Source organism: Acanthochromis polyacanthus, chromosome 19 (genome assembly GCF_021347895.1).
Source record: "Acanthochromis polyacanthus isolate Apoly-LR-REF ecotype Palm Island chromosome 19, KAUST_Apoly_ChrSc, whole genome shotgun sequence".
Taxonomy (NCBI): domain Eukaryota; kingdom Metazoa; phylum Chordata; class Actinopteri; family Pomacentridae; genus Acanthochromis; species Acanthochromis polyacanthus.
Genome location: NC_067131.1, coordinates 6,283,246 through 6,310,442, shown reverse-complemented (window position 1 = coordinate 6,310,442; position 27,197 = coordinate 6,283,246). Strand labels below are relative to the sequence as shown.

The 27,197-nt window shown below is 42.2% G+C and overlaps 1 protein-coding gene and 1 long non-coding RNA gene across 2 annotated transcripts; one reads left to right on the top strand and one right to left on the bottom strand.

Annotated features, from left to right (window-relative positions):
• Positions 1 to 1,185: 1,185 nt before the first annotated feature.
• Positions 1,186 to 26,140, top strand: sec24c (SEC24 homolog C, COPII coat complex component). Its single transcript, XM_022189865.2, is given in 25 exon segments — positions 1,186 to 1,350; positions 3,031 to 3,209; positions 3,457 to 3,537; positions 4,317 to 4,452; positions 5,645 to 5,811; positions 5,947 to 6,666; positions 6,750 to 6,892; positions 8,661 to 8,769; positions 12,346 to 12,473; positions 13,252 to 13,390; positions 13,472 to 13,587; positions 15,221 to 15,345; positions 15,514 to 15,705; positions 15,825 to 15,918; positions 16,223 to 16,339; positions 16,443 to 16,613; positions 18,115 to 18,211; positions 18,307 to 18,452; positions 19,227 to 19,365; positions 21,148 to 21,266; positions 22,922 to 23,101; positions 23,757 to 23,942; positions 24,569 to 24,658; positions 25,875 to 25,953; positions 25,956 to 26,140. Coding segments are annotated over 24 exon segments (3,693 nt in total). The 5' UTR covers positions 1,186 to 1,350; positions 3,031 to 3,049; the 3' UTR covers positions 26,015 to 26,140.
• LOC127531090 (uncharacterized) lies at positions 9,506 to 11,279 on the bottom strand. The gene is made up of 2 exons (XR_007937984.1): positions 11,060 to 11,279; positions 9,506 to 10,091 (listed from the first exon to the last, which is right to left on the bottom strand). It is a non-coding gene; the product is annotated as an uncharacterized LOC127531090 (long non-coding RNA).
• Positions 26,141 to 27,197: the final 1,057 nt, after the last annotated feature.

Sequence of the window (27,197 nt, the reverse complement as noted above, 5' to 3'; positions counted from 1 at the left end):
ACACTGCAATCAATAAGCCTCGACCATTAAGTGAAATAACACGCTGAAAAATTTACACTCATAATTTATGTCACAGCAAGCAATGAAAAAATCACCTCTTGAGCCAGTCCTGAATGTGTGAGTGGGAATTTAACAGAATACAGTTAATAATAGATGAGGGAAGAAGATCACCAAACAAAACAAACAAACATAAAGAAGAAAATGAATCCGTTTGGAGGGTGATACCTCTTTGCTTGTTACTGGCTCACTTGACAAAAGAATAAATGCCCAATAAACTGCAAAAAAAAACAAAAACAGGAGCAATTAATGTTCCACTGCAAGAGCAATTAATAAAATGTTAATGCCCTGGAGGGAAGCAAATATTAAGAATCTTAAACAATAATAACAATAATATTAAAATAAATGCAGATTAAATGTTGAAAACTGTATGGCTGAGCTTAATCACGCCTGATATGTTGATCAAACCTCCTCTCACTACAGGCCCCTCAAAGCCCACACAGAAACAAGTCTGGAATACATAACAAAAGACAATAAATGTCACATAAGAAAATTATATTGACTATTTGTCAAACAATTATTTAAAAAATAAATAAATAAAAATAAAGTATATGAGTAGAGTGAACCTGGTAGCCACACTAGTCTTAGAGTATGCCATTACTAGGGTTTCTCCTAATGTTGTATTTATATAATTAACAAATAATTAAAAATATTAAGTCAATAATAAAAGTAATCCACTGGGTCTTCAGTTTCTCAGATGTTGGGAGTGCATGAAGATTACTGGGTTTACTTTGACAGCCAACAACGAGACATTTGGTGAGCTTTGCCTGTTGTTGAGACACTTTAGAGTTAGCAGAAGCAGCCGATGAAAGTAAATAAACCTGTCAGATTGCACCATAAAATACAACAAAAATGGATTATCACCATATGGGACCTTTAATGGTTTCAGCCGGGCCACAGCCTATAAAAAATGATCTGGTTCAGCCACTGACCTTAAGTGCTACATGAGTGCTAACTAGCTCTCATTACTTTGCACTTGTTGTAGAATTACCAAGTCAAAAGCTAAAGAGAAAGTGCTAATGTTTAAATAAGCTAAATAGTTTGTTTCACAGTAAAGCTCACATCCACTGACAACCGGTGCAGCAGACATGAACGTGGAGGAAGTCGCTCTGCGGTGTCCGGATGTGGACGTGGCACAGCGCTGCAGCAGTTCCGCTGAATGTCCGCTTCTGCTACCGAGCAGGATTAGTGAGCAACACCCCGGGACGACATCGGCTTCTTACTGTGTCGGTCACTGGGTTCCACAGTTTGCCACGAACAAAGGATAGCCTTATTATTTACACCACTTCGGAGGTAGGTTTTGATTTGAGAGCGGTCCCTGTTTGACGTCTCTTGCCCGGCTTCACAGAGGGATCTTGGATTTCGTTTTGCTAATGCTAGCTAATGCTAGTGCACGGCTAGTAGCGCTATGGCTGGAGGTTAGTAGCTGAGCTGGTCGGCTAACCGTGGCTAGCTCCGGTTGTGGCGATTTGGTCACAGCTGATTCAACCACTGCTGCTGTCATCATGATTCAAGTTGCCCTGTTGCTAACGTTAGCATGCTAAGTTAGCTCCCAGGTATTGCAAGTTGTTTATTTTTTAGAGCTTGTTCCCTCCCCAATGGGTAGTTAGACTTAGATAGCTGCTTCACTTCTGAACCAGACGTTCTATTTTTTTGAATTTGGTTTTACGTGTTATCTTGCTAATGTTAGCTAGCTAGCGAGCTAATTGTAATGCGGCACTTCTACGCTCGCCAGCTTTCCCACGGCTTTGCTGTTGTCACACAATCCCTTTACGAAGATGGTGTTTGATTTTTCACCTGACATTTGCTTCTTACTCTCAAAGATCTCAAAGTTCCTTTGCGAGTTTTGAATAGTTCTCCGGTGTTTGCTAACCCACTTCATTAATTGTGCAACTCAGTGAGGGGAGCAGATGTGGGTCACTCAGTAGGCCCGACATACTAAAAAGCTGTACGGCTCCGGCGATTGTATTTCTCGTTGTGGCACCTGAAGTGTTGAATTATTCAATGGCCCCGCTCGTTTAGCCCGTGTTTGTCTGTTAGATGATACTCATCACTCTGTCATATAGGTAAGGTCGGTCTCCAGAAGCCAGGTGAATAAATAACACCACTCGTACACATCTACTAACAATCTTAAAGTTGACATGTGATATGCAGGAGGAATCATGCTCATAAAGTTGATTGTCCAGGGAAGTGGTCATTTTAGGGGTCTTGTGCCTGTTAAGACCCCTAAACATTTCACTCAAGCAAATGATAGGTAAATCAGCTATTTAATCCAACCTTTACACATGAGAAGGTGTTGAGGATGGTATCAGTTTTGCTTCAGATTGTTTGGTTTCAGTTTTAGTCAGCTTCAATGTGGTGCCATGTCTTTGTAAGTAGTTTTTACATGTGAAGCACATATTGTTGCTCACTGAATAGTTAGTGGGTAATATACAATCTGAGGGTGTGGCTAAAACAAATATAAAAAGTCCATAAAGGTGTTGTCGCCAAACCAGGAAATGTAAACGTCATAAGTGTGTGTGATTTGTGTCTTGACTGTTGGAACTTACAGAGCTGAGAGCCCCGCAGGCTCAAAGTGTTCAGTGTTTTTGTATCAGTGCAGGTGCAGACGAACTCAGTGAGGGTCGGGTATGTGTTGTTTGGACTGCCTTCAGTTTCTAGCTGAGCAGGAAGGACTATTATTTAAAACCAGAGAGCTGCAGTAAGTGTCCTTCTGAGATGGATTACTTGTATTTCTTGAGGTTCTGTCCATTGCCCACATTTTCCCGGTGGCGTTAGCAGTGCTGTGAGGGCAGAATCTGTTCCTTCACACTCAGGGGAGCCCAATACTTTCACAGCGGCCTTCATCCATATTAGTATCTTGTCTCAGGGGTTTCACACTGCAGATGTCTGTATCTGTTTACCTGTAACAACAGGCAAAGCAGGTTTATGATGTTGAGTCACTGTTTATGCTTGTGTTGTTATTTCATCCAGATTTAGGGATGAACTGAGGATGAATGTAAACCAGCACACTCCAATGGCCTCTCCATACGGCCAGCCCCAGCCTGGCTACACTCAGCCTGGCTACGCTCCCCTGGATGGGGGATACCCCGCCCCGTATGCCCCCTACAACGGTCCTGCTTCACCCTATCAGCCCGGGGCGCCGCCACAAGGTAAAGTGCAGCTCCTTAATAAGTGTGCTTGTGAGTAGTTATGATGCTCTCTAAGCATTCACAGAGACATAACCTTGGAGTGTCCTACCTGCTTCCCGCCATGTGGATGGTCATGTATGTGTGAGAAGAAGCGCCTGTGCATACTAATCTAAATCTTGACTCCCCTCTCATTCCTGCATTTGGCTTTTATGCATTTCTCTACATCTCTCTGTATTTGCCTTCTTTCCCTCTTTTTCTTGTATTTCAGGTTATTCTCCTTTCACAAGCTTTCCCTCTAAGGCTGTGGCAGCCAACCCAGTCTCTGACCTCTCCTCTCCTCTTGACTTAGGTAACTGCCTCATCTGTGTTTCTCGCTCATTTCACACTCCACATGCCCTGCAATCATCCAGTCCTCTCTGTACCTGCAGACATTGTTCTTGCTGCGATGTCCTTTATTCAATGTACAATAGAAAATCTTTCAAGTCTACCTAGTGCCTGTGACTTTGAAACATAGGAGCCAACTAGTTACTAACCTTTTCACTAGCTGTCATTTTTATTAGCCGGAGATAGAAACTACTCTTCTATTAAGTGAGAGATGTGTTCCAAATTGAATCTTTACATTCGCTGCTCATATTTAATTTCACATTGCATCCTTGCATGTATGTTGTCTTATTACTTCAGTGTCCGTCAGTGAAGGTTGTTTTTTTTTTGTGCATTTTATGACCATTACTGTTTAAAACACCAAAAACAAAAATGTGTTGTCAGCCTGACCGATGTTTAGCGAGATTTTACTGACTTACCAGCAGCACCCTGAAAGTCTTTGGTCTTTATTTCTAACCTACATCTGAGCGTTTGTGTCATGAATCTGACTGACTCTTTTGCACACAGTCTTTGCTACCCTGGTTTCATGATGTAGTCTGTGCCTCCTTACCCCAGAGGCAAAATCTGGGAATGTAATCAGTTAGTTCTAAAAATGTGTTTGGCCACCGCAGTGCCCTATAGCCGCGTTTAGCTTGCCACGCTGATCTCCTCACATTAGAGATATTAATATCAGAGTATACGCAGCATTCTGTGGAACAGTTGTCACCTTTTTAAAGCATGCGTTGTAATCATTTGTTCTCATTTCAGGCATTTCAGGTCCTGCCAGGGGTCCACCCACCACCGGACCCCCTCCCATCTCAGCGCCTCAGCAGTATAATCAGTACAGTCACAGTCAAGGGGACATGCAAAATGGACCCCCACCTATGACGCAGGCACAACCCCGGTAATTACGAGTTGATTTATTGTGTTTCCTGAGTCGATTGGTCAAATTCTGAAGCCTTTACTGTATCGGTTTACCCAAGCAGTTGACAGAATCCAATTAAACGAAGCAGATAACTGCACTGAGGCTGTCTGAAACTTCAGGACCTGATGCTGCTCTGAGAAGACTGTCATTTGTCTGGTTAGGAGTGAGAGTGGACTCTAAACCAAAGCAAATTCTTCAAAAACACTGTGTTAAGAGAGGTTCAGAAAATTGTAACAGACAGGAGTTGCTCTTGCTTGAAATGTTTAGGATAGAAAATAAACTAAGCAAACAAGAGATGTAATTGTTTTTTTCTTTGTGTGCAGGTTTAAACAGTTAGATTAGGTCAAGTACTGCAAAGAGGCCAAATGAGTTCATCATGGAAATCCACACTGGAAATGCTCCATGAATGTCAGGATGAAGAAGTTACAGTAGCTGTCTAGCAGATTAGCCCCTTTTGCCAATTGCAATGTTTGTAGTTAACACACAGGTCGATTTGTGATTATATCCTGTTAGTCAGTGTGTTCACATGTATTTGACCTCGTTGATGTAAATCTGTGTGCACATGCAGCGAGTTAGTAATCAGCTTTCTTTCCTGCTGTCCCTGTTATTTTGAATGCATGGCTATCTTCTTAGGGACAGAAGACGCTGCGTCCCTGATTTTCTCTGTATTGCAGTGCAAATGTGTCTGATATTTTCACATACCGGGCTTTGCAAAAGTTCTGTTATACTTGTTGAGACATTCACGAAAATGAACACAAAGATGTTTTGGTGCAATAAGATAAAACTTCTGGGTGACCACATTTCTGATTCATATTATCATTAACACATATATTGAAATATTTGGAAAATAAAAAATTATCTTATTGCACAAAGAAATCTTTGTGTTCATTTTGTTTGCATTTTGCAAGTGTAACAGAACTTTTGCAAAGCCCGGTATTTAAATGTTCAGTGATGAACTATTTTTGACTTGGTGAAGCCACTTTGTGGTTTTTACTTTCTGATTTCTCCTCTCACTCCGCGACTCTGATTGTGTGAAGTCAGGTGTGGATTTAATAAGTCAACTGACAACACAGAAAATCATCATTTGTTTACTGTTTGTTGACTTTGAACTCATTATGTAGAGAAAACCAGCTATAAGTGCAGCACCACTAAAAAATGTGTGTGTTTTCAGGCCTCCTGTGTCTCAGCCATACAACCCGGGAGCTATGAACATGTCGGGGCCTCACCCCACCTATCCTCAACACTACGGGCCTCCACCCACAATGCAGCAGGTCTCTAACCAGATGTCTGGGATGCAGATCACCTCTGGACCTCCGACCCCAGCTGGTCCAGGATATGGTAAATGTGGATGGATTTGTGCTTTGAGTGCAATGTAATTTAATACCGATGTGTCTACAGAGGCGCAGGTGACGCATCATAACAAAGATTTAGATGTGATTATAGATGATCATACGTCTGCTTCTCTGTCTCCAGCTCCACCTCACAGCTCCCAGCCTCCCGTCAGTACCGCTTACTCGGCCGCACCTCCGCCCTCCTACACCCAGGCTCCTCCTCCCGTGTCCTCTGCTCCCACCCAGCCGCCTCCCAGTGGCCCTGCAGCTTCTCAGCAATACTACGGAAGCCCACCGCCTCCTTCTCAACAGCCATTCAACTCTTCTCTCCCCCCTACCTCTCAACAGCAGTTCACCTCTTCTTCTGTACCGCCGCCTCCATCGCAGCAAACTTTACCTCCATCCTCCTACTCGGGTCCCGCGCCTCCAGCCGGTCAACCTCCTGCTCCCCCCGTGTCCCAGCCGCAGCAGTCCTTCCCTCCATCTCAGCCTCCTTTCTCCTCGGCGCCTCCACCTACCAGCCAGCCTGCCTTCGCCCCTGGCCCACCCCCCACTGCCCCAGGCTCCTTCCCACCTCGAGCACCCCCACCTTCCTCTCAGCCTGGGTCTTATCCTCCTCCCACCTCAGCTCCATCTTGTCAGTACCCAGGCCCACTGCCTCCACAGCAGCAGCCCCCTCCATCCCAGCCGTTCCCCTATCACTCAGGGCCCCCTCCTCCCAGAGCTCAGATGCCTCCCACTTCTATGGCTCAGAGCAACCACCTGCCTCCAGGACCTCAGGGCCCACCAGGCCCCCCAGGGCCCCTGCAGCAGCCTCCATCACAGCCTGGCATGCAGACAGGATACCCTCCTCAGCAGAACGGTGAGCAGACAGCTGTTAGCGGAAGCTAAAACGATTACCAGTTGTTTTTTTCTGTTGCTCAGCTGTTTTACTGCTCTCCTCAGGTGCGTTTGGGCAGGTGAGAGGCCCTCAGCCTGGCTATGCAGGCCCTTATCCCGGGCAACCAAACTATGGAGCCCCTGCACCAGCACCAGCTCCTGCTCCACCTGCACAGAAAAGACTCGACCCAGATGCCATTCCCAGCCCGGTGAGTAAATGTACTCCATTTTTTGGTTTTATGACACCCATACTGATGTAGTCCGTTTCTAATATTCAGCTGCATTCATGTAAATACAGAATATTTCAATATAGTGTAATCTATTACTGGACCACCTTCACCTGTGGCATTATGAATAAACATGTCATTGACTTTACACATTTCTGACAATGTCAACTCAAATTATACCTTTATAAGCTTTGTAAAGTTTAATTTATGCCAGAGATGTTTTATTGAATTGCATTAGATTTTACTGGTGTACCTTATAAAGCATCCACTGACAGCATGTCTTCTTAGGAGCTGGACACCACTTCTGTTATATATCATCCTTAGATTGAACTCAATTTCCAAAGATATCAATTGCAGAATCACAATAATGACTTTCTTCTTTCATTTGTGTCATTTCAGGACACAGTGTCACATTGTTGTCAATAACATTATCCTTACAACAGTGTGAATGTGTTTTAGCTCAGTAAATGGGAAATCTGTAGTATCTTTAGTGTGATATGAAGATGTCAGATCTCCGTTGATCTAGAAAAAAGTATTTATCTCAATCTAAAGGCTTTTGAGTTCAAATTTAAAAAGTAACATTAGAAATATATATTTGTTTGCTCAACCAGATGCACTACATTCACCACGGTGCATATTGATTTTTGAAATGCCTGAATAATTGACTTTATATTGCACAGATTTTGTTTGTAACCGTCTTTTACATGTGGAGATGCTTAGAATGTTTGTCAAGCTGCTTGCTAGTTTAAATCTACTTACACTCGACTGCCATAAAGTCTACAATACCACTAATCTGTAATCAATACTACTGATCAGTTTCTGTCTGAATAAAACCAGTGCTGCCTGCTACTCAGCACAGTCCTGCTGGGTTTTCTCTGCTCACACACTCTTTCCACTCTTTGTATTTACTAATTTTGTCCTGTTTTGCACAATTTGCTGGACAAACTTTTGAATGTAAAGCAAGCGTCTGACATGCCGGCTGTGCAGAAATCAAGACATAGAATAGATCCAGACGCTATCCCCAGCCCAGTAAGTTTCCTGTGTGCCTGCCTCTTCCTCCGCTTCATCCTGTCCTCTCAGCCCCAGTTGCATTAACCCGCTGCCTCCACCTCCTGTCCTCTCCTCCTAACCCCTCCAACTCAGTTGTCATCACCATGTGACAGATGGGCTCCTGTTGAAAATGAGAACAGCTTCTGTTATCGTGTCCCCCTCCCCAGATGTCTCGATCCTCGCTCACCTCACCGTTTGTGTGTGTTTGATAAGGATTTTGAGGCAGCCCATCTTAGTTTTGCCAGCATGAGGGAACATTTGTCAGTCAACAGGAAGTTTAAACAACCACCCCCTCTTAATCCTGTCCATACCCTGCATGCTGTTCTGCAACATTTTGCCTTACCAACTGTTCTTTGTTTTAAAGACATGCCTGAATAAATCCTGTCCTGTTTCTTGGCATTTAGTTTTGAAGTCCTTGATCATGTTTGTGAACCTGCAAATCCGCTTCAGCATGAGCCTGTACCGTCTATCTTCACTTTTTTTTTGTCCACAGATGTTGACGGGGTTTAGGTGTTTGTGTAGTCGTTGCACATGTGTGGGAGTTGTGTGAAATTCCTCTCCTGCATGGGTGTTATATGTCTGTCTTTTAGACTTTGTGAGACCCAACGACAATGTGTGGCATGTAGTTAAATGTGTATTGACACGACACTGTAAATGTGTGGTAAAGTCAGAAGTTTTTTTCCTCCTTTGTTGTTTTTAGATCCAGGTAATAGAAGATGACAAAGCAAAGAGCACCGAGCCATTCACCACGGGGGTCAGAGGTCAGGCCCCACCGCTGGTCACCACCAACTTCCAGGTCAAAGACCAAGGTCAGCTGTAGTTATTTTATAAAAACCAAAGCTGCTGCCTTTAGTTGTTTAAGTGATACTCATTCACTTTTTACACCCACGTTTGAAAAGGGGTTGAATAGAGATGAACTTGTAACATTTTGGACAAGGAAAGAGCTCAGAGCACAGAACACCTAGCCTAGCCGTGCTGGACAACCCACGGCAACGAATTTAATTCTCTGCCAGGGTGGGTCTAGTTACCCTCCATAAGGCTCGAGGTTGGATGCTCCTAACACTGGCCGACGAATCACCGTGAAGTGTAGAGTCAGAAGGCGGGCGTAACTAAGTGACGACAGAGGCGCGACGATTCTGACAGAAACAACTGGAAACAACTTGCCTCGCCGCGCTAGACAACCCACGGCAACGAATTTAATTCTCTGCCAGGGTCGACAACAAAAACGACAACAGTCGTTGAGCTCCATTAACACCGACTCTGAATAATCTTTCTGTTAACATGTCTGTAATATACTTGGGTAGAGGTCGACCGATGTGGGATTTTTAAAGGCCGATGCCGATTTTTGAAAAAAAATTCAGCCGATGGCCGATATCTAAGGCCGATTTTGGAAGCCGATATTCAAGGCCGATATACCTATATATATATATATATATATATATATATCAGTATATGTACAAAGCATTGATTATGAAAGACAATTGCGAATTTGCGACACTAAAAGAAGAAACATGTGTATGCTAAAAATTAAACTCTACCATTGCAGTAGTAGAACTCTTAACATTTATTTAACTTTAAATTGCACACAGAAAAATACAATATCAAAACGTAACCTGAGTGACATTTTGTAAACAAATCAAACTGTAAAACTGTAAATTGAAAAGTGGCTTCAGTGCAAATTGCTCAGTATCAATGATTAATGTTATCACACAATAAAATGAACACTTCTAAAATATAAATAAAAATGTAGTGCAGTTTGGCATTAGAAATAAATAAACACAAATATACACATTACACAAAATAAAACACAAAATAAAATACCAGAGTTAAAAATAAAATGGACATTAACCTTCAGTCTTTGGATCAACTGTCCTCAGTGCCTTAACAAATCCTTTGTTCATATTTATGCAACATGGAAAAAGTGAAGCATCACACAAATATAAAGAATAAATATGTAAACAGTTGCAAAGTTGAAACATTTATGAAAAAACAAACTTATTTGCAGTGTGCTACTTACACTACAAAGATTTTAAAGAACTGTGCATGTGCTACAAATGTTGCATTTGGCTTTCCCCGGCGTTGGTTGGGTAAAATGATCCCATATAGGGTTTTGTGTTTGCGCAGCCATTGCCTGCAGGAAAAAAAAAGGTTAATGTAAGTACCATTGGACAATTGTGTAAGAAATTAATGAGGAATAGACATTAAATTACTGTTTAATTTGTAAAGGCTGTCAATAATCCAGAAGTTTTCCATCTTATTTTTATAACAAATACCTTTTTTCACCAGTTGTTTTTGTAATAAAAACTTTAAAATACTGTTTGTTTTCCTGTATTATTATTACTACATTAAAAGTATAATAATTATATTGCAATACAGTGTTTTTTTTGTTTTTTTTGTTTTTTTACTCCATTCATTACATAAAATATGAGTAATCTTGCACAACATGAGTGTTTTGTTATCCCACACAGCTTTTGATGAACAACTATATTCAATTACAGGATCAAACCAACACTAACTCATGTGTGGTGCTGCTGATATAAAAGTTATCTCTAGCATAACTAGACTTCTATTACTTAATTACGTAGCTCTTAGGCTTCGCTATTGGCTAATAATTCCCTTTACGTTTCCATCACTGTACTAAATTAAAGTTGAAAACTGATGACACCGCTAAAGGTGCGACTGCAGAGATAGCTTAAGCCGACTGTGCAATTGTTATTATGTCAGGAGGTCGTATGTAACTTAACCAAACTTTAGCGGACATGTTTTTAGTCCTGGAGCCAAGATTAATCCTGGAGCCAAGACGCAACAAGTGGATCTGTCATTGCCTACTGCACATATTCTCAATAATGCTTTTGCAATACGCATTAGTGCTCTTTGTATGTCTGTGGCATGAACCAAATCGTTAGTCTTTTTGTTGTTGAAGCCTCACTATGTAGCTAAGTTATTTGCTAACTATGCTAACATGGAGGATTGTTGCATGTTTGAGCCTGACGCTGGAAGTTAAACAGCTAACCTACGGTTTAATACCCACTCAGTAAAGATTTTTAAAGGCTACATCAACACTGTGTATTCGTTAAAACAAAGAAACAAATCTTTTACCTTTTCGGGAGCCTGATAGATTGCACTCGGCGTGTCCCATCTCCCAACTCCACGCTGCTCTGAACCCGGGGTCCTCCAGCTAAAGGACCCCATCAGTAAGCGGTGGCCTTAAGGGTGCCTGATCAAAAATCAGCTTTTTATTTATTCCATCGGCCGATGGCCGATGTTGAAAAAAATTCATCCATCGGCCCAAAACATCGGCCGGCCGATACATCGGACGACCTCTGTACTTGGGCTTCACCCATTGACTGTATAAATAAGGCTTCACCGAACTACCGCATCCTCTGATTTCCGGCGCTCTAGGAGCCTATATGTATACCTACCCAATTGCTGCAGAGTGATTTGAAAGACAACCTTTTAGCCCGCCTCCTTCCCTGTCAAGCGGTCCTAGACCCTTGCGTCTTCAGAGCATGGGTCTAGTGCGGCTAGGCTACAGAACACCACCAAGGCTGCTTCAATTTTGAAAAGATATGTGGCAGAAATCACAGCTCTATAGAATGTGTCCATTTAATACAGATGTACCCACAAATAAAATGACCTTGCACTGAGCACAGGTGTGTGTTATGCATGTGTACGTTATCTACAGATACCGAAATGTGTGACCTAAATATGTAGCACCCCCACAATTTAATCAGCTGCTCCTTGTATAATGTCGGATGGATAAATCATGAGAAGTGCTCAGCGGTGGATTTGTAGTATAATCTCAATCATGTGATCATCAGCAGGCAGCTGATGTAGTGTTCACATGTTGTCATGGTTACAGTGACGTCATCCCGCTGTCTCAGTGATGTAGAAATCTTTAACAAATCCGTGGATCCAGACTATCAGCCACATCACTGCCAAAATCTAGTCACTTAGTCCTTGTGTCATGTCTGACCTTCTGAGAAAATGTTATCCTAATCCATTTGTCCGTTTTTGGAGTAATGCTGCTACCAAACAGACAGACAACAAACCAACAGCGATCGTAACATAACTGCACATAGGCTACGAGTAAAAATATCAAATTCATGCAGAAATAAAGGGTTGAAAGGTTGATACAGTCTTAGTTTGCATGTCAGTTGGTTGGCCCAACACCAGACTAGAAATGAGAAGAAGAAAACTGTCTGGTTGCTGCAAAAACTGTGTTTATTTACCAAGAGCTAAGAGATAAATTACTGACTTTTCACACTCATTTATGTGTCTTTTCCTAAGTTTTTGCAAATGATACTCAAATTAGAAAAATCTGCTGCTGAAAAATGGTGCTGTGACCATGATGTGATACTAACAGAAGAATTGTGTTTGTTCAGGGAACGCCAGTCCCAGGTTTGTTCGCTGTACGGCCTACAATATGCCTTGCACAGCCGATATGGCCAAGCAGTCTCAGGTGCCACTGGCTGCCGTCGTCAAGCCCCTCGCCACGCTGCCGCCTGATGAGGTCAGTGATCCTCCTTCCTCTTTCCACTCTCATGTCTCCTTTGTGGTGTCGGTGTTGTAAGCTTCACCTAGAGAGGGCAAATTTCTGATTTGTAGCTGTTCTAGCGTGACATATTATCCCTTAGAGACATAAATTGTGTTAACTGTCAGAGACGATGCATCATTTGAAGTAATGAAAGATGACTTAAAATATAAAATGTGTGTCCAAAATGAATGGCATATTATGACTGAAGCTGCTGGCTGACTTTTTAAATATATTTTGTTAAAATCCGTCCCATCTGCAGGCTTCTTCTGCATGTCGCGTCCATTTCACGCTCTCCTTCTCGTCTGTATGTTCCACACTGCAGCTGAATCTTCTTCCGTGACAGTTGGACAGTTTTCACTCAGAGCCAGATTTGTCAAAAGATTAGCTTTCAGAAAAATGCATCTAGATATAATAACTGGATGCCCACAACGTCAGTGGGATAATCTGTCTCAAAATCATCGAGGTGGGAGTGGCTGAGTGACCTCGTTTTCCGCTCGTCTACCGTCTAACCAGTATCCAGCGGTTTTGACTGGACTACATGTTACATCACTTTTGCACGAAAAACAACTGTAGGGAAAAAGCAGGTGTAATTTTAACTGATAACAGCGTGGCGCACGTTTCATGCTGTGTCAGTAATTCTGTCTACATCTGGTTTCTTAATAAAGCCGCCCTCCTTTCCAGAGTGTGTGAATCGGGTCTGTCTGTCTGCCTCGGGTGTTCAGATTAGTATTTTTTTCGTTGAATCTCTTGTCAGACCCCTCCGTACCTGGTGGACCACGGCGAGGGCGGTCCAATCCGTTGCAACCGCTGTAAGGCCTACATGTGTCCGTACATGCAGTTCATAGAGGGAGGCCGCCGCTTCCAGTGTGGGTTCTGCAGCTGTGTCACAGAGGGTGAGTTTGGGTTTGTTCTAAAACCTGCACAGTTGGATTTTTTCCCGTGAACTCGCCGTATTGATGTTATCCTTCCTGCAGTGCCTCCACATTACTTCCAGCATCTGGACCACACTGGTAAGAGGGTGGACTGCTACGACCGGCCGGAGCTTTCGCTGGGCAGCTATGAGTTCCTGGCAACTGTCGACTATTGTAAGGTAAGATTTGCCATCAGGGTTCTTTTGCTCATTAAACAAACTTTGACCTCACTCAACTCATATTAATTCAGTTTGAACAGCTGCTATCGTTGTTCCAGTACCGCTTTTTATCCCCCACTGGCCATAGGCACGGAGGGGGATATTGGCGTGGGCGCATACGTGCGTCCACATTTCGTTTCCGGAGCATATCTCTGAAACTACTTGAGGGATTTTATTCATATTGCACCCAGGCCATCTCTGTATAGCATAGATGTGCCTTTTGGGGTGCATGACCTTGACCTGATTTTCAAGGTCATAGTGAGGCCCTTCAAATATTTTTGGATTCTGTAGCTATTTTTCCGGAGCATATCTGAGAAACCAGTTAAAGGTTTTCCTTCATATTGCACACACTAAGCCTGTTGGTAATGTAGATGTGCTTTTTCGGGTGCATGACCTTGACCTTATTTTCAAGGTCATTGTGAGGCACTTCAGATATTTTTTTGATTCTGTTCCTGGAGCATATGTCAGAAACTACCTGAAGGATTTCATGCATATTGCACCAACGCCACCTGTGCATAATGTAGATCTGCCTTTTTTGGTGCATGACCTTGACCTGATTGTTTTTATTGTAGTGAAGATGTATCATTTTGTAGGTGTATCGTCCAGTATATGTTATTATTTCTTGCACTTAGAGGCACTATATATAAGGCGGGGGATGTTTCAAGCGGAGCGTGTTTATTCAGTATTTTAATGATTCTGAAGTGGATTTTTTACCCATCTGCATTTTATAGTTAAAATGCTTTAATAGAGAAAGTAAAGTCTGCTGGCTGCTGTCTCAAATGAGGGACAATTTGTCTTATGTGCACCACATTGAAAATCATTGTATGCAGTGCAGCTAACAAAAGAGTCTGTCATCCTGATGAAAGCTGGATTGATTTTGTTTTATTGATGGAAGGCTAACAAATCCAAAAAAAGGACCAGTCTCTGAGTGTGCTTCATCTAATGGTTTCTGTCAAAATACTTATGGGAGTAGATAAATGTACCCCAGACAGCAGTGGCTGCCAGGGACTTTTTCATTTCTGTTTCTGTCTGTGCTTCGTTTTCTTTCTTGAGTCAGATATTGTCCAGGAAAACTAGATTATCCAGGTCTTAATGCTACAGTATTTACAGAGCGGAACTGAACTACAGTCGAGCCTGAAATTATTCATACCCCTAGCAAATTTTGATTTAAAGTTACTTTTATTCAACCAGCAAGTTTTTTTTTATTGGAAATGACACAGGCGTTTCCCAAAAGATAATAAGATGATGTACAAGGGGCATCATTGTGTAAAAAAATCATTTCTCAACTTATTTACATTTAAAAGCGACTTTAAGTTAAAATTTGCTAGATATTTGCTAATAATTTCGGGCTTGACTGTAAATGTTATGGGCCTTTTAAAGGTAAAGATGGCTTCTGGGGGCAAATATCATCAACACTATGACTGGCTAAGGAATCAACTGTGATTGGTATTCTTTTGGAAAAAAATGTAAATCTGATCAAAGTGTTTTCAAAAAGAAAACTCTGATCTCTGACATCAGTTCCAGAGCTGGTCTGTGAGGCTAACAAGTCCCGGTTCTTTACGTATGACTTGAGTATTTTCCTGTCTCTCAACAGAACAACAAGCTTCCACAGCCTCCAGCCTTCATCTTCCTCATCGATGTGTCCTACAACGCTGTGAAGAGCGGAATGGTCAGCATCGTCTGCCAGGAGCTCAAGACTCTGATGGACTACCTGCCCAGGTACACAAACATGTAGCTGAACAAGATACAAGATGGATTAGACACGTAAAATGGTTTGAAAAAGGATGATTCCAAAAGATAACGTGCTGCACACCGAGAGTTTATACTCTCACTTCTATCTCATGTCAGGGAATTGTAATAACTTCCAATTTCTTCCTCTAAACTCAGGGAGAACCCAGAAATGGACTCTATAGTGCGGGTGGGCTTCGTCACCTACAACAAGGTTTTGCATTTCTACAACGTCAAGTCCAGCCTGGCCCAGCCGCAGATGCTGGTGGTGTCGGACGTGTCAGACATGTTCGTCCCGCTGCTCGACGGCTTCCTCGTCAACGTAAACGAAAGCCGGCTAGTTATCGAGAGGTGAGCAGACAGAAAGCTGACATTTGCACATCTACGAGCGCGAGAGGTGTTAATGGACAGCGGGTCAGGCACATTGATCTGGTTTAATGCCATGCTGCCTGTTTTTTGTTTTTTTTCAGTTTGCTGGACCAGATCCCAGAGATGTTTGCTGACACCAGAGAGACGGAGACGGTCTTTGGACCCGTCATCCAGGCAGGACTGGAAGCTCTCAAGGTAACGCAGCCTTTTTTTTTTTCAGACGTTGAAAGTCTTCCTGAAGCTTCATAATGTCATTTAAAGTCCTGTAAATGAAAGTTCACTCTGCAGATTTTTACATGAAGCACCTGGTATCTGTGTGTGAACTGTACAGCACCCAACATATTGAAGGAAAGCCACAAATATTGTAAAAATCTCAACCTAAAAATAGCTCACCCAGATGAGTCAATAGGATCTTAATGCATCTGGATGCGTGACACTACGGCTGCACAGTAATGCTGACATGGCCGCTGCTTTGATGTTCTGTGTGTCATTTTCTCAGGCCGCTGACTGTGCAGGGAAGCTGTTTGTGTTCCACACCTCTCTGCCCATCGCAGAGGCTCCTGGCAAGCTAAAGAACAGAGAAGACAAGAAGCTGATTGGGACAGACAAGGAGAAGGTAAACATGAGTGCAGGAAGATGGGATTTTTTATATATATTCTAGCAGCTCACTTAATTGTGTTGTTCCACACTCACTCCAATTCCTCTCCTGTCATCCGCAGTCGCTGTTTCAGCCGCAAGTGGGTTTCTATAACACTCTAGCTAAGGAGTGTGTCGCCCAGGGCTGCTGTGTGGATCTTTTCCTCTTCCCCAACCAGTATGTGGATGTGGCCACGTTAGGAGTGGTTCCAGTCTCCACTGGAGGGTCAGTCTACAAATACACCTACTTCCAGGTGAGCAGAAACCCCCAATCCGCCTTTAGTCTCATTCCAAATGTGCTCAAGAATATTTTTGTCTGCAATTAATAGAGCTTTATTTTTTTAATACATATCTCTGAGAATTTTTGTGTTTCAAGTTGCAGCAAATCAATCAGAAAAATACTATTAGACTCAACAAAGCAAGCTTTCCCTCCCTATTCTCCCTCCCATCCTGTCTTCCAAACAAAAAACAAAAAAACAAAAAAAAAAAATATATATATATATATAATAGATAGAAAGAAGACCTATGGTATGCCGTCCTGCATGTACACAGATACACATATAAATCCACACTTTCACTTTAATTATAGAGACAAATACTGATTACAGTTAAAACTCTGAACAACTTCAAGCATGTTTCTCTGGATGTTTAATCCCCCCCACATGGACATTCTGCTTCTTCAGGGTTTCCTCCTGCTGAAGCAAATTACCAACATTGGTATCATGTCTTAAAAAGACATATTAAAGGTCTCCAGATGTCATCAAAACATGTCTCTTTAATCCACCTTCCAACTCCTGGTCCATCAACATTTTTCCAATTAAAGGAAATGATAAGTTTAGCTTCTAATATACACACATCTGCAAGTCCAGATTCCTTTCTCTGTCAGTGTGGATAACTGGATTATTACCTAGAAGGAAAGGCTTGGGGTCCATCGGTAACTTCTTTGTTAATATCTGATCAATCATCTTGCTAGAAAGGGTTCACTTTCACACATTCCCGTATTCAGTGGTACATTGTTCCTCTCACTTCATTGCACTTAGTACATGTATCAGTAACGTTGTTATTAAACTTGTGTAGTTTGACTGGGGTTGCGTACACCCTCTGTCAAAAGTTTTAGGACACTGTCTCATTCAAATAAAGTAGAACCTGTCCTAAAACTTTTGACAGGGGGTGTATTTCATCATATGGATGTGATCAGGGCAGGACTCTGATCATACATGTAAAGTTTCAGGCAGATTGGAGCATGTTCAGGGCATTTACACAGCATTTGACATTTCATGGCGAAGGATCAAAATTCCAGAGGACGCCTCGGACACGCCCTTTGACTTTGGAAAAAGATTTTAATAACTTTGGATCATTAAGGCCTCCTGTATGTACTGGCCTAATTTGAGGTGAATTGGAGTTTCCCCCTATGAGGAGTTCGCTTTAGAAAAAAATGAAAAATGGGCAAAATAGCTCACTTCCTGTTGGGTTTGGAATGTGGCTGCCACTGACTTTTTGTTTGGTAGATACACCCCCTGTCAAAAGTTGTAGGACAGGTTCTACTTTATTTGAATGAGAAAGTGTCCTAAAACTTTTGACAGGGGGTGTCTGTACACATCAGCCATTTATACTGAAAAAGTTTCAGATTGCTGGTAATTGTTTATTTCTGAGCTTTCATAGATATTTATTGTACTTTTTAACGTATCAACCTATAATGTAGACGTTTCTCTCATGATCTGCTGTATAATACATGACATGTCTTGTTTGTCCCAGGCTCAGTCGGATCAGGAGCGGTTCCTGAACGACCTCAGACGAGACGTTCAGAAGCCGGTCGGCTTCGATGCTGTGATGAGGGTGCGAACCAGCACAGGTGAGGCTCCAGCACCTCCAAACAAACAAATAAGGCCGAGAGAGCCGGCATGTGGCAGCTGACTTCACACGTCCTTTTTTTCCCTCTCCCCTCAGGTATTCGAGCGACAGACTTCTTCGGCTCCTTTTTCATGAGTAACACCACAGATGTGGAGCTGGCAGGCCTGGACTGCGACAAGGCCATCACCGTCGAGTTCAAACACGATGACAAGCTCAGCGAGGAGACGGGGGCGCTCATGCAGGTGTGCACGCCTGTGTTTAGAGCAAAATTCTCTGAGGAGCAATCTTTTATTTATAGTTATTCAACCAACTTTTTAACATTCCAAAACCCAAAACGGCAGATTTGAAATGCACTTTATGTTTTTGAAATTGGCAAAGTTACACCGTTTAGAAGAGCCAGAAACCGTTAAACTTAGAGTTGTTTGCTTTAACTTCAGCAGTCCTTGATGTCATGTTTGACTCTTGGTTTCATTGTAAAAATGAACCAGATCTTAGTTTAGAATTGAGATAATTCTGGGCTGAACTGCAGGCAGTGTTGAAGGTCAAGGTCACAGATTTTATTGTCATTTTCACTGTGCATTTTCATACACAAGAGAACGAGATTTTGTTTCTCAATCAGTGACTACAGTGCAGTAGAAGCATCAATAAAATGATAGAAATCATATTAAAATATAAACATCATAATAAACTAATAGATATTACTGTGTAATAAACTTACACAGCAGATAGGAGACAAATTAAAGATGCAAGTAGTAAAATGTCTGTAGCAGGCAGAACCACTGTAACTGTTCAGTGTTGGCAGGTTTTTACATTAGTGTCCTGTTCTAGCATTTCATCTGATATAAAACTGAGCAATAGCAAGAGGGATTGAATAACCTCAACCAGGATGTGGAGAGCTGGTGATTGTGATTAGACTTGTGGTGTTTAAAGCAGAGACGCATCTTTAAATTCTCACATGAACGCTGTCAAACCCGTTGAATTTGTGATGAATATGTGCCCCGTTTGTGTCCCTGCAGTGTGCTGTGCTGTACACCAGCTGCAGCGGCCAGAGGCGTCTCCGCATCCACAACATGGCGGTCAACTGCTGCTCTCAGCTGGCTGACCTCTACCGCAACTGTGAGACGGACACAATCATTAACTTCTTCTCCAAATACGGTGAGTTTCTGGCCGAGCGTCTCCTTCCATGTTGTTCAGCGTGAAGGCGTGTGGTTTGAATGAGGCTTGGACACGTTTGCACTCTACACATGTATTGTTCTCTAGCAAGGTGTGAGTGGAGGATTGAAAGAGTAACAGTTTCTAAAAATAATATGAAGCAGCCTGCAGGTGCTCCTGTGGAGCTGCAAATGAGCAAACAGTAGAAAGCTGCAGCCGCTCCTGAAAGCTGCCTGCTATCGATGTAAGCTGCTCATTGTTTAACAAAAGGTCTGTGATGGTAAATATTTGCCAAAACCGAGGTCTAATTAGTTTTCTTTCAAACATCAGTGTGACCTTTCTTCTTTTACCACCTGACTCAGGGCTCCTACGCAACATAAGGGACAGATTTCATTTATCTCATTAGATTGGCTTAGAGCTAGCCTAGCCGCGCTAGACCCATGTTCTGAAGACGCAAGGGTCTAGGGACGCTCGACAGGGAGGGAGGCGGGCTAAAAGGTTGTCTTTCAAATCACTCTGTAGCGATTGGGTAGGTATACAACCAATCAGCGCAACGAATAGGCTGACGGAGTTCCTAGAGCAGCGGATTGTGGCTAAGTCCCGTTAGCTTCCCAACCAGCAGAGCCAACTGGTGTATTAAGGATTTGCCATATCCCGTCAGCATAAGTCCAAATACGTCTTTCTTCTCAATGAAACACTTCAGTGCCGTCCTTTGTTTATCTTTCAAGTTGAATTATAGCTTCAAATCTTTAAGGGCTGTGGCCAAAGCCGAGTCGAAAGATAACTGTTTATTGTGCGCTCGTTGTTTCTGTCAGAATCGTCACGCCTCTGTCGTCACTTAGTTACGCCCGCCTTCTGACTCTACACTTCATGGTGATTGGTCCGGCCAGTTTTAGGAGAATCCAGCCTCGAGCCTTATGGAGGGTAACTAGACCCACCCTGGCAGAGAATTAAATTCGTTGCCGTGGGTTGTCTAGCGCGGCTAGCTTAGAGCGATATGGAAAGAGGAACTTGGATGGAAATATCTGATGCATTCTGCGCTCAGACTGAAATTAATGGAACATTCTCATGTGTCTGTCTCCGTCTGATTCAGTTCAAAGTTTTATATGGAGTCTAGTACACTAAATCTAAATTATCCAAAATCTGCCCTGACGTAGAGGACAGATGTGAGCGCTGGCATGTCACACATGTTCTGGACTTGTCCTAAATTGAGAGAATTTTGGTCAAACTTTGAACGACGCATTTTACAACAAAGTGAAAACCTCTGCAGAAACAGCCATCTTTGGAGTATTAGATGATGCTCAGATGGCCACTAATGAGGAAAATGTTTTTGCTTTTGCATCACTTCTGGCTCATAGAAGAATAGTTTTACAGTGGAAATCTCCTGATCCACTGAAGGCCAAGTGAAGGCTTGGTTTGTCCAAGTGAACTTATGTTATTTCTGAAATTGGAGGCAAAGTATTTCACTAGAGGATTATTTGGAAAATTCCTCCAAATTTGAGACTTGTTGATTTTGCATTTCGATACTCGGCACTCTTCCATAGGACCAGACGGCGCTGACAGTGCTACTAAACATGCTTGAGAAATAATATGTATACAGTTTACTTCAATCTTGCTCCTGTACTGTTAATCTCTTTCTTAAAAAAACAAAAACATCAGTGTGACACAGCTTAATTGACTATTCTACACACAGATTAGCTTATATATTCATAATATCATTTCCTGGTCGTTTATTAATTCCTCCTAGCTCTCTCACTTCATTTCTGTGTGTTTTCTTTCTTGCAGCTTTCCGTGGCGTCCTAAACAACCCCACTAAGGCGGTGAGAGACACTCTGGTCAACCAGTGCGCTCAGATTCTGGCCTGCTACAGGAAGAACTGTGCAAGTCCTTCGTCTGCTGGTCAGGTACGGAAAGCATCAACAGTTCTGTCACGTCCACATCTACAGAGCTCACATGTAGCTCACAGAGAGAATCCAAACTGTTTTCAGCAGCAGATATGAAAACATTTTGAGTTGAGCAGAAAAGGAAGCTGCAGTACAGCAGACTTAGTAATATTACTGTTCTGCTGCTTTACTTTTTGGATCGAAGTTTTAAGAAAGTGCAGCTTTTACCTCCTTTTTGTCACTCAAAATGGTAGAATTTTATAAATCATGGATTAGAAAGAGTTTTGTTAAAATATAGAATAAGGTAGAGCAGCGCTCCACACATGTAAACATCATAATTTGTAGATAAATGTGGAGGGATGGGACTGAAAGTTTCATAAAAGCTTGTAAATGGTGGTAATAAGTGATCATATATTGTACTGTGGTCCCTCGTCTGTCGCCGTGGTTACGTTCCAGACTCCCCTGCGATGGATGAAAATCCGCAAAGTAGTGACCATATTTATTTTATTGATTATATAGATTCAGAATGCTTTATTTTTCCCCAGGGGGCAACAAAAAAGACACATAGAGCAGGAAGTGCAACATTGATGTAATAAAGAAATAGAGATAAATATATATACAAAATCTAGAGCAAGTACTATAAGAATAGGTTTTTTTTTTGTAAAGACAAGAAACACAACTTAGTAACATGCTAGTGCAAATACAAATGCAAAGTAGGTACAATATAGCAATGAGGTAAATATATATTGCAGAGTGCAATTTCTAACTATATTTTAAAGCTTTATAAACCGTCCCCACACACCACAGAGCAACACTATGCTCAGTGATCAGACGTCTGTGTGAAATGGAAGAGGCTAGATGCTGAATGCTGCCACACAGAGGAGACTGATGCTACAGTCTCTGAGCCAATCAGAGCCCAGCGCTGTATGCTACGCTTTTTATTTCAATTAAATATTCTTTTAGTACGTTTTAATTATTATTTTCTACGTAGTTTTATATTGTTTTCAAGTTTTTTGGGCTAGAAAATGCTTATTTTACTTCAAAAATGCTTAAAATAATGCAGCAGTCGTAAAGCAGGTCACTATTTTGTTGTGTTTTTGTGGTTTAGTCAGCACTTTAGTTTGCTAAAGTGTTACATTGTCAGGACTGTGAGTGTGAAGTGAAGTGCGTTTGATGACTTCCTGCCACATTTTCTGGAATGTTGCTCTGTGTGTGTCAAAATAAAAGCATTGGCCAGTTGAAGAGTGCATAAAAGGCAGATATCCTTTCTCTAATGTAGCTTGTCACCATAATAAATACATCAAAATACTTATATCCTGCAAAATCCCACCATATAGTGAAAAATCTGTGATACCAAATGTAATTTAAAAATCTGCAATACAGTGATACCACGATATGTTGAGAGGCCACTGAGTTAGCAACAAATAAAAAAACAAGACCATAAAATGCAAATGAAATTGCAGTATATTCCAGCAAGTGGAGTTTAAATAATTCAGTTTACTAATCAATAATGAACTTCATTAGTACAGCAAACAGTCTCTGCTCTTTACAGTAGAACCTAAATGCATCTCACATTGACCGTCTAATAAAAGCAGGTTCACACGTTTCTTAATCATATTTACACGTTATAAAGAGTCCGTTTAGGTAGCTAACGGTGCGTCTGTGTGTTTTTCCAGCTGATTCTCCCAGAGTGCATGAAGCTGCTCCCTGTTTACCTGAACTGTGTGCTGAAGAGTGACGTGCTGCTGCCGGGAGCCGACGTCTCGTTGGACGACCGGGCTTACCTGAGACAGCTCATCAGCTGCATGGACGTCACAGAGACCCACGTCTTCTTCTACCCTCGTCTGCTGCCGCTGGTGAGGCCACAAACGCAACACTTGTCACCTTGTCTGTTGAATTCTTTCGTCAAAAAGCCCGATAAAACGTCAAATTGTAAGGATGTGCACTAGAATCAGCCCCAGGTAGCAGATCAGACGGGCAGTCCGTGTGTTCATCCCAAGCACTGAGTTGCAGCCCACTTGAAATAGCATCAGCTCTGTGGAAATGTGTGAGTTCAGGATGATGAAAGGGCTCAAATGCTGTGTCATCCCTCCTGTTGTCCTCATTTATGGCCACTGAAAAATATTGATTCTCTGTCTGAAAAAAAAGCCAAAAAAATTCCCCAAATTTCTGAAAATGTCCAGAAGCTTCAGGAAGACAATTACAATAATTCTTTAAAAGTTTTGTTCATAAAAATCCCCCAAATTTAACAAGAAAATTCTAGGAAATATTTTCAAAAAATTAGTAAAAATCATTCAGAAAAAATCCTAAAAATATCTAAAGTGATTCCGTATATAATCAATAAAACCTCTCATATTTTCTTTAAAAAGATTCACAAAAAAATCAACCAAAATTCAGTGAAATTCACAGGATTTTGGTTAAAACAATTTCTGTGTTTGTAGTGGAGAAAAAATGTTAGTAAAACACTGTGTTGCAGCCATTTAATTTTGTTCCTCCTCTTTACTTTTCTAGATGAAGTTGGAAAGCGGGTCGTTGCCGGTGGCAGTGAGGGATTCAGAGGAGAGGTTGTCTAAAGGTGGCGTTTACCTCCTGGAGACGGGACTCCACCTCTTCCTGTGGGTGGGAGCCAGCGTTCAGCAGGAGCTGCTGCTCAACATCTTCGGCACGCCGAGCTTCGGACAGATCGACTCGAGCATGGTGAGAGGAAACGGATCTGCTGCTGTGTCGTGTTTGTTGATCTCAGCTGACTGATCTACTGACGGGGGTTTGATCCCAGTTTGTTTGTGTGTGAACCTTTACCCACAGAGGTTTTTGGCTATCCTGCCTGAATCGCAGGCGTACATCGAGTTGTTTTTGGGGTTTTTTATACAATCGGAAGAAAATGTAAATTACAGCGACAATACAAACAAATCAACGTAAAGTATCACTGTTTCATAGCATGATGTTTAAAATCTCAATCCATCAGAGGCTAGAACCATCAGAGGTCTGTTTGTATCATTTTGGACCGATAAGTCAGTAAGTAAACGGTTTGATGCTGCTACTTCTGACTTCTGGTGGTTTTATAGTTTGTTTTATCAAGATTTTACTAAATTCTGTTGGTCAATTTAATGACTTAAAGTCAGTTGTAATGGGTCCCAATACTTAGGAAAATTAGATACTGTGAAATGTTTTATGTGTGTTAATGCATAAAGTACAGATGTTTTTGTTATTTATATACAATACTGCATGCATGTTCTGTGTACGATATTGATTTCTTCATCTAAACTCTTGTTAACACGTTTGTCAAAGTTGAATATTGTTTCTGAATGTCTCTTCTGTTTCAGACCAGTCTGCCGGTTCTGGACAACCCCTTCTCTCAGAGACTCCGAGAGATCATCGACTCCTTCAGAGCACAGCGATCACGATACATGAAGGCAAGCTTTCTCTGTTTTCCATGAAGCCTTTGGTGTCTTTAAACGCTTTATATCCTGCTTTAGTGTTATTTTCTGTCTCATCTCAGGCTGGTTGCCGACGACTGGTGCCTCGTGTTTTTCTCCAAATGTCTTTTTCCTTTAAACAAATCTCAGTTGTGTGAAGATCTGAATCAGGAAGTATCTGATCTTATCTAGTCTAACTTACTGACACCAGATAGCTTACCTAAAAATGTGAGATGCCGGCTGTTAATATTTGACAGTAGAAACTAGTCTGCAACTATTTTGATCAAAATGCCAAACTTTTGGTTTCAGTTTCTAAAAAGTGAAGATTTGGAACTTTTACTGAATGTACCAATCAGAACCCATCAACGCATTTAAGAGGCACGTTGTCTTGAAAAAGTGTCAAAACTTCACTGTAAAAAGAGAACAGATGATTGATTAATGAACTAGATAGTTTATTAATCCCAAGGTGAATTCAAAAAGTTAGCCAAACTTCAGTGTAGGGCTGGACCCGAATATCCGAATATTCGTTCGCTACGGCGGTATCCGGATATTAATTTTGGTATCCGAATATTCGCGGATATCTAGTCGGACGTTGCCGGGCGGGACGAATATGACTGTCTTCTCTCCACCTTCAGCCCACATCGGCTCATCCCGTCCTGTGATCACATAAACATATACAACATATATGTCTATGTGATCACCCCCTCCTCTTCCCAGACGAAAATATTCAGAGCTCGTCTCTTCCCTGCGCCTTCGGCTCATCCCGCCGTGTTCGGCTCATCTCAGCTCATACATTCGTGTTTGTAAACACCACCAGAATGGCCGGGTGGCTGCCGACTCTGAAGTCATACTTCACTTCGTTGCATAAACACAAGACAAAATGCCGAAGACCTCCGCTGTTTGGGAATTCTTCAGTTTAACTGAAGACAAAACGAAGGCAAAATGTGGACCCGGGAGAGCAGACGAACGGATCCGAATATTCGGGCCGTCTCTGCCACAAGCCCCGCCCCCCGTCGGATGTTACAGGGCGGAACAAATATTCGGATATTCGTCTTTAATAGGACCCGAATATTCGGAGGCCAGAAACCAGTATTCAGGCCAGCCCTACTTCAGTGTAAAATCACGATACGTCATTAAAATTCTGTTATTCTACACGTGTAATTAACAAATATGCCAAAACCAATTCTCACTGCGTCTCTCCTCCTGTCTGCAGCTGATGGTGGTGAAACAAGAAGACAGAGCCGAGCTGATCTTCAGGCACTTCTTGGTGGAGGATAAGAGCGTCAGCGGGGGGCGTCATACGTGGACTTCCTGTGTCACATGCACAAGGAGATCCGGCAGCTGCTCAGCTAGACCTCCTCCCCTCCAACTCCCCCCTATCACCTGTATGAGCTCATCCCAGCCCGGTCCACCCTCCCATGTGAAAGAAAGCGCTTTATCTTTTTTTTTTTCCTTTTCCTTTTTTTTTTTTAGACCTAATAAACTAAAGCTCTCCTTGCTGTCCGTCAGCTGAGCGCCAGAGACCAGCTGGCAGATCACGTCATGTGTGTGACAATGCGAGTGTTAGCGTGTGTTTGCGCGTGTGAGAGAGAGAGATTGAGGATCTGGTGTTAATAAAGCTTTACTCTGCCTCAAATCTACTGCTCCGACACAGCAGGAGCGAAGTAACTGACGAGGGAGGGTAATGTGTGTGTATATACAAGTGAACAATTAAGTATGCAGCAGAGTCAGAGAGCGACGGAGACGGCTGATGTTGACTGTAGTCGGTGTACTGTCTGTATTACGAGCACTGAAAGGCTGTTCTGGGTGACACTCGGATAGCAAACACTTTTTATATGATTGAATCCCATTAGAGTGAAGGACGTCTGCATACGAAGACGTAAACTAAATGAATGCTGTTCTTTCTGTCTCTTATCCACTGTATTCATGGCCTTAGTACCCTCCTCCCCATGCTGCTCCAATCATCCATAACGTGTGTGTGGTTTGTTTCCAGATGTGAGAGGATTAGCCAGCCATTGCCCGACTTTTTTTCTTTTTTTTTTCTGTCTCCTGCTGTGTCTCCAGGTGCAAGCATCCGAGTTTAAGCCCTAGATTAAGAGCTGAAACTGGAGTCTGACGAGTTGTCACCCACAGAAAGCATTAAAAATGAACTTCAAATCAAAAATCTGCTTTGGGTGTCCACATGTCGACTGAAAATAAAGGTGCACGTGACTGCTGTGGCTGATTTCAGTAATTGGTGTAATTCAGATCGGTTTAAATCGGCTCCTTTATCGGTGCGGACATCTGGCTCGACTGTTGATGAACCAGATGTGCATTTCAGATTACCGTGGTGATCCAGGCTAGCTCTCGTTAGTTCCAAGTCTATGCAGCGCCGAGACAAAGTGAAGAATAAAAGAAAAGGAAAATAAATGAGGCATGTGAGCGTTTTCATTTCAGCATCAGAGCGGTGGAAACTCCCCTTTCTTTCCCGATTAGTTTCTGCGGATGATTGCATCTGTTGACTTGTAGTGCTGCAGACTTTATATTAATCAGAGGC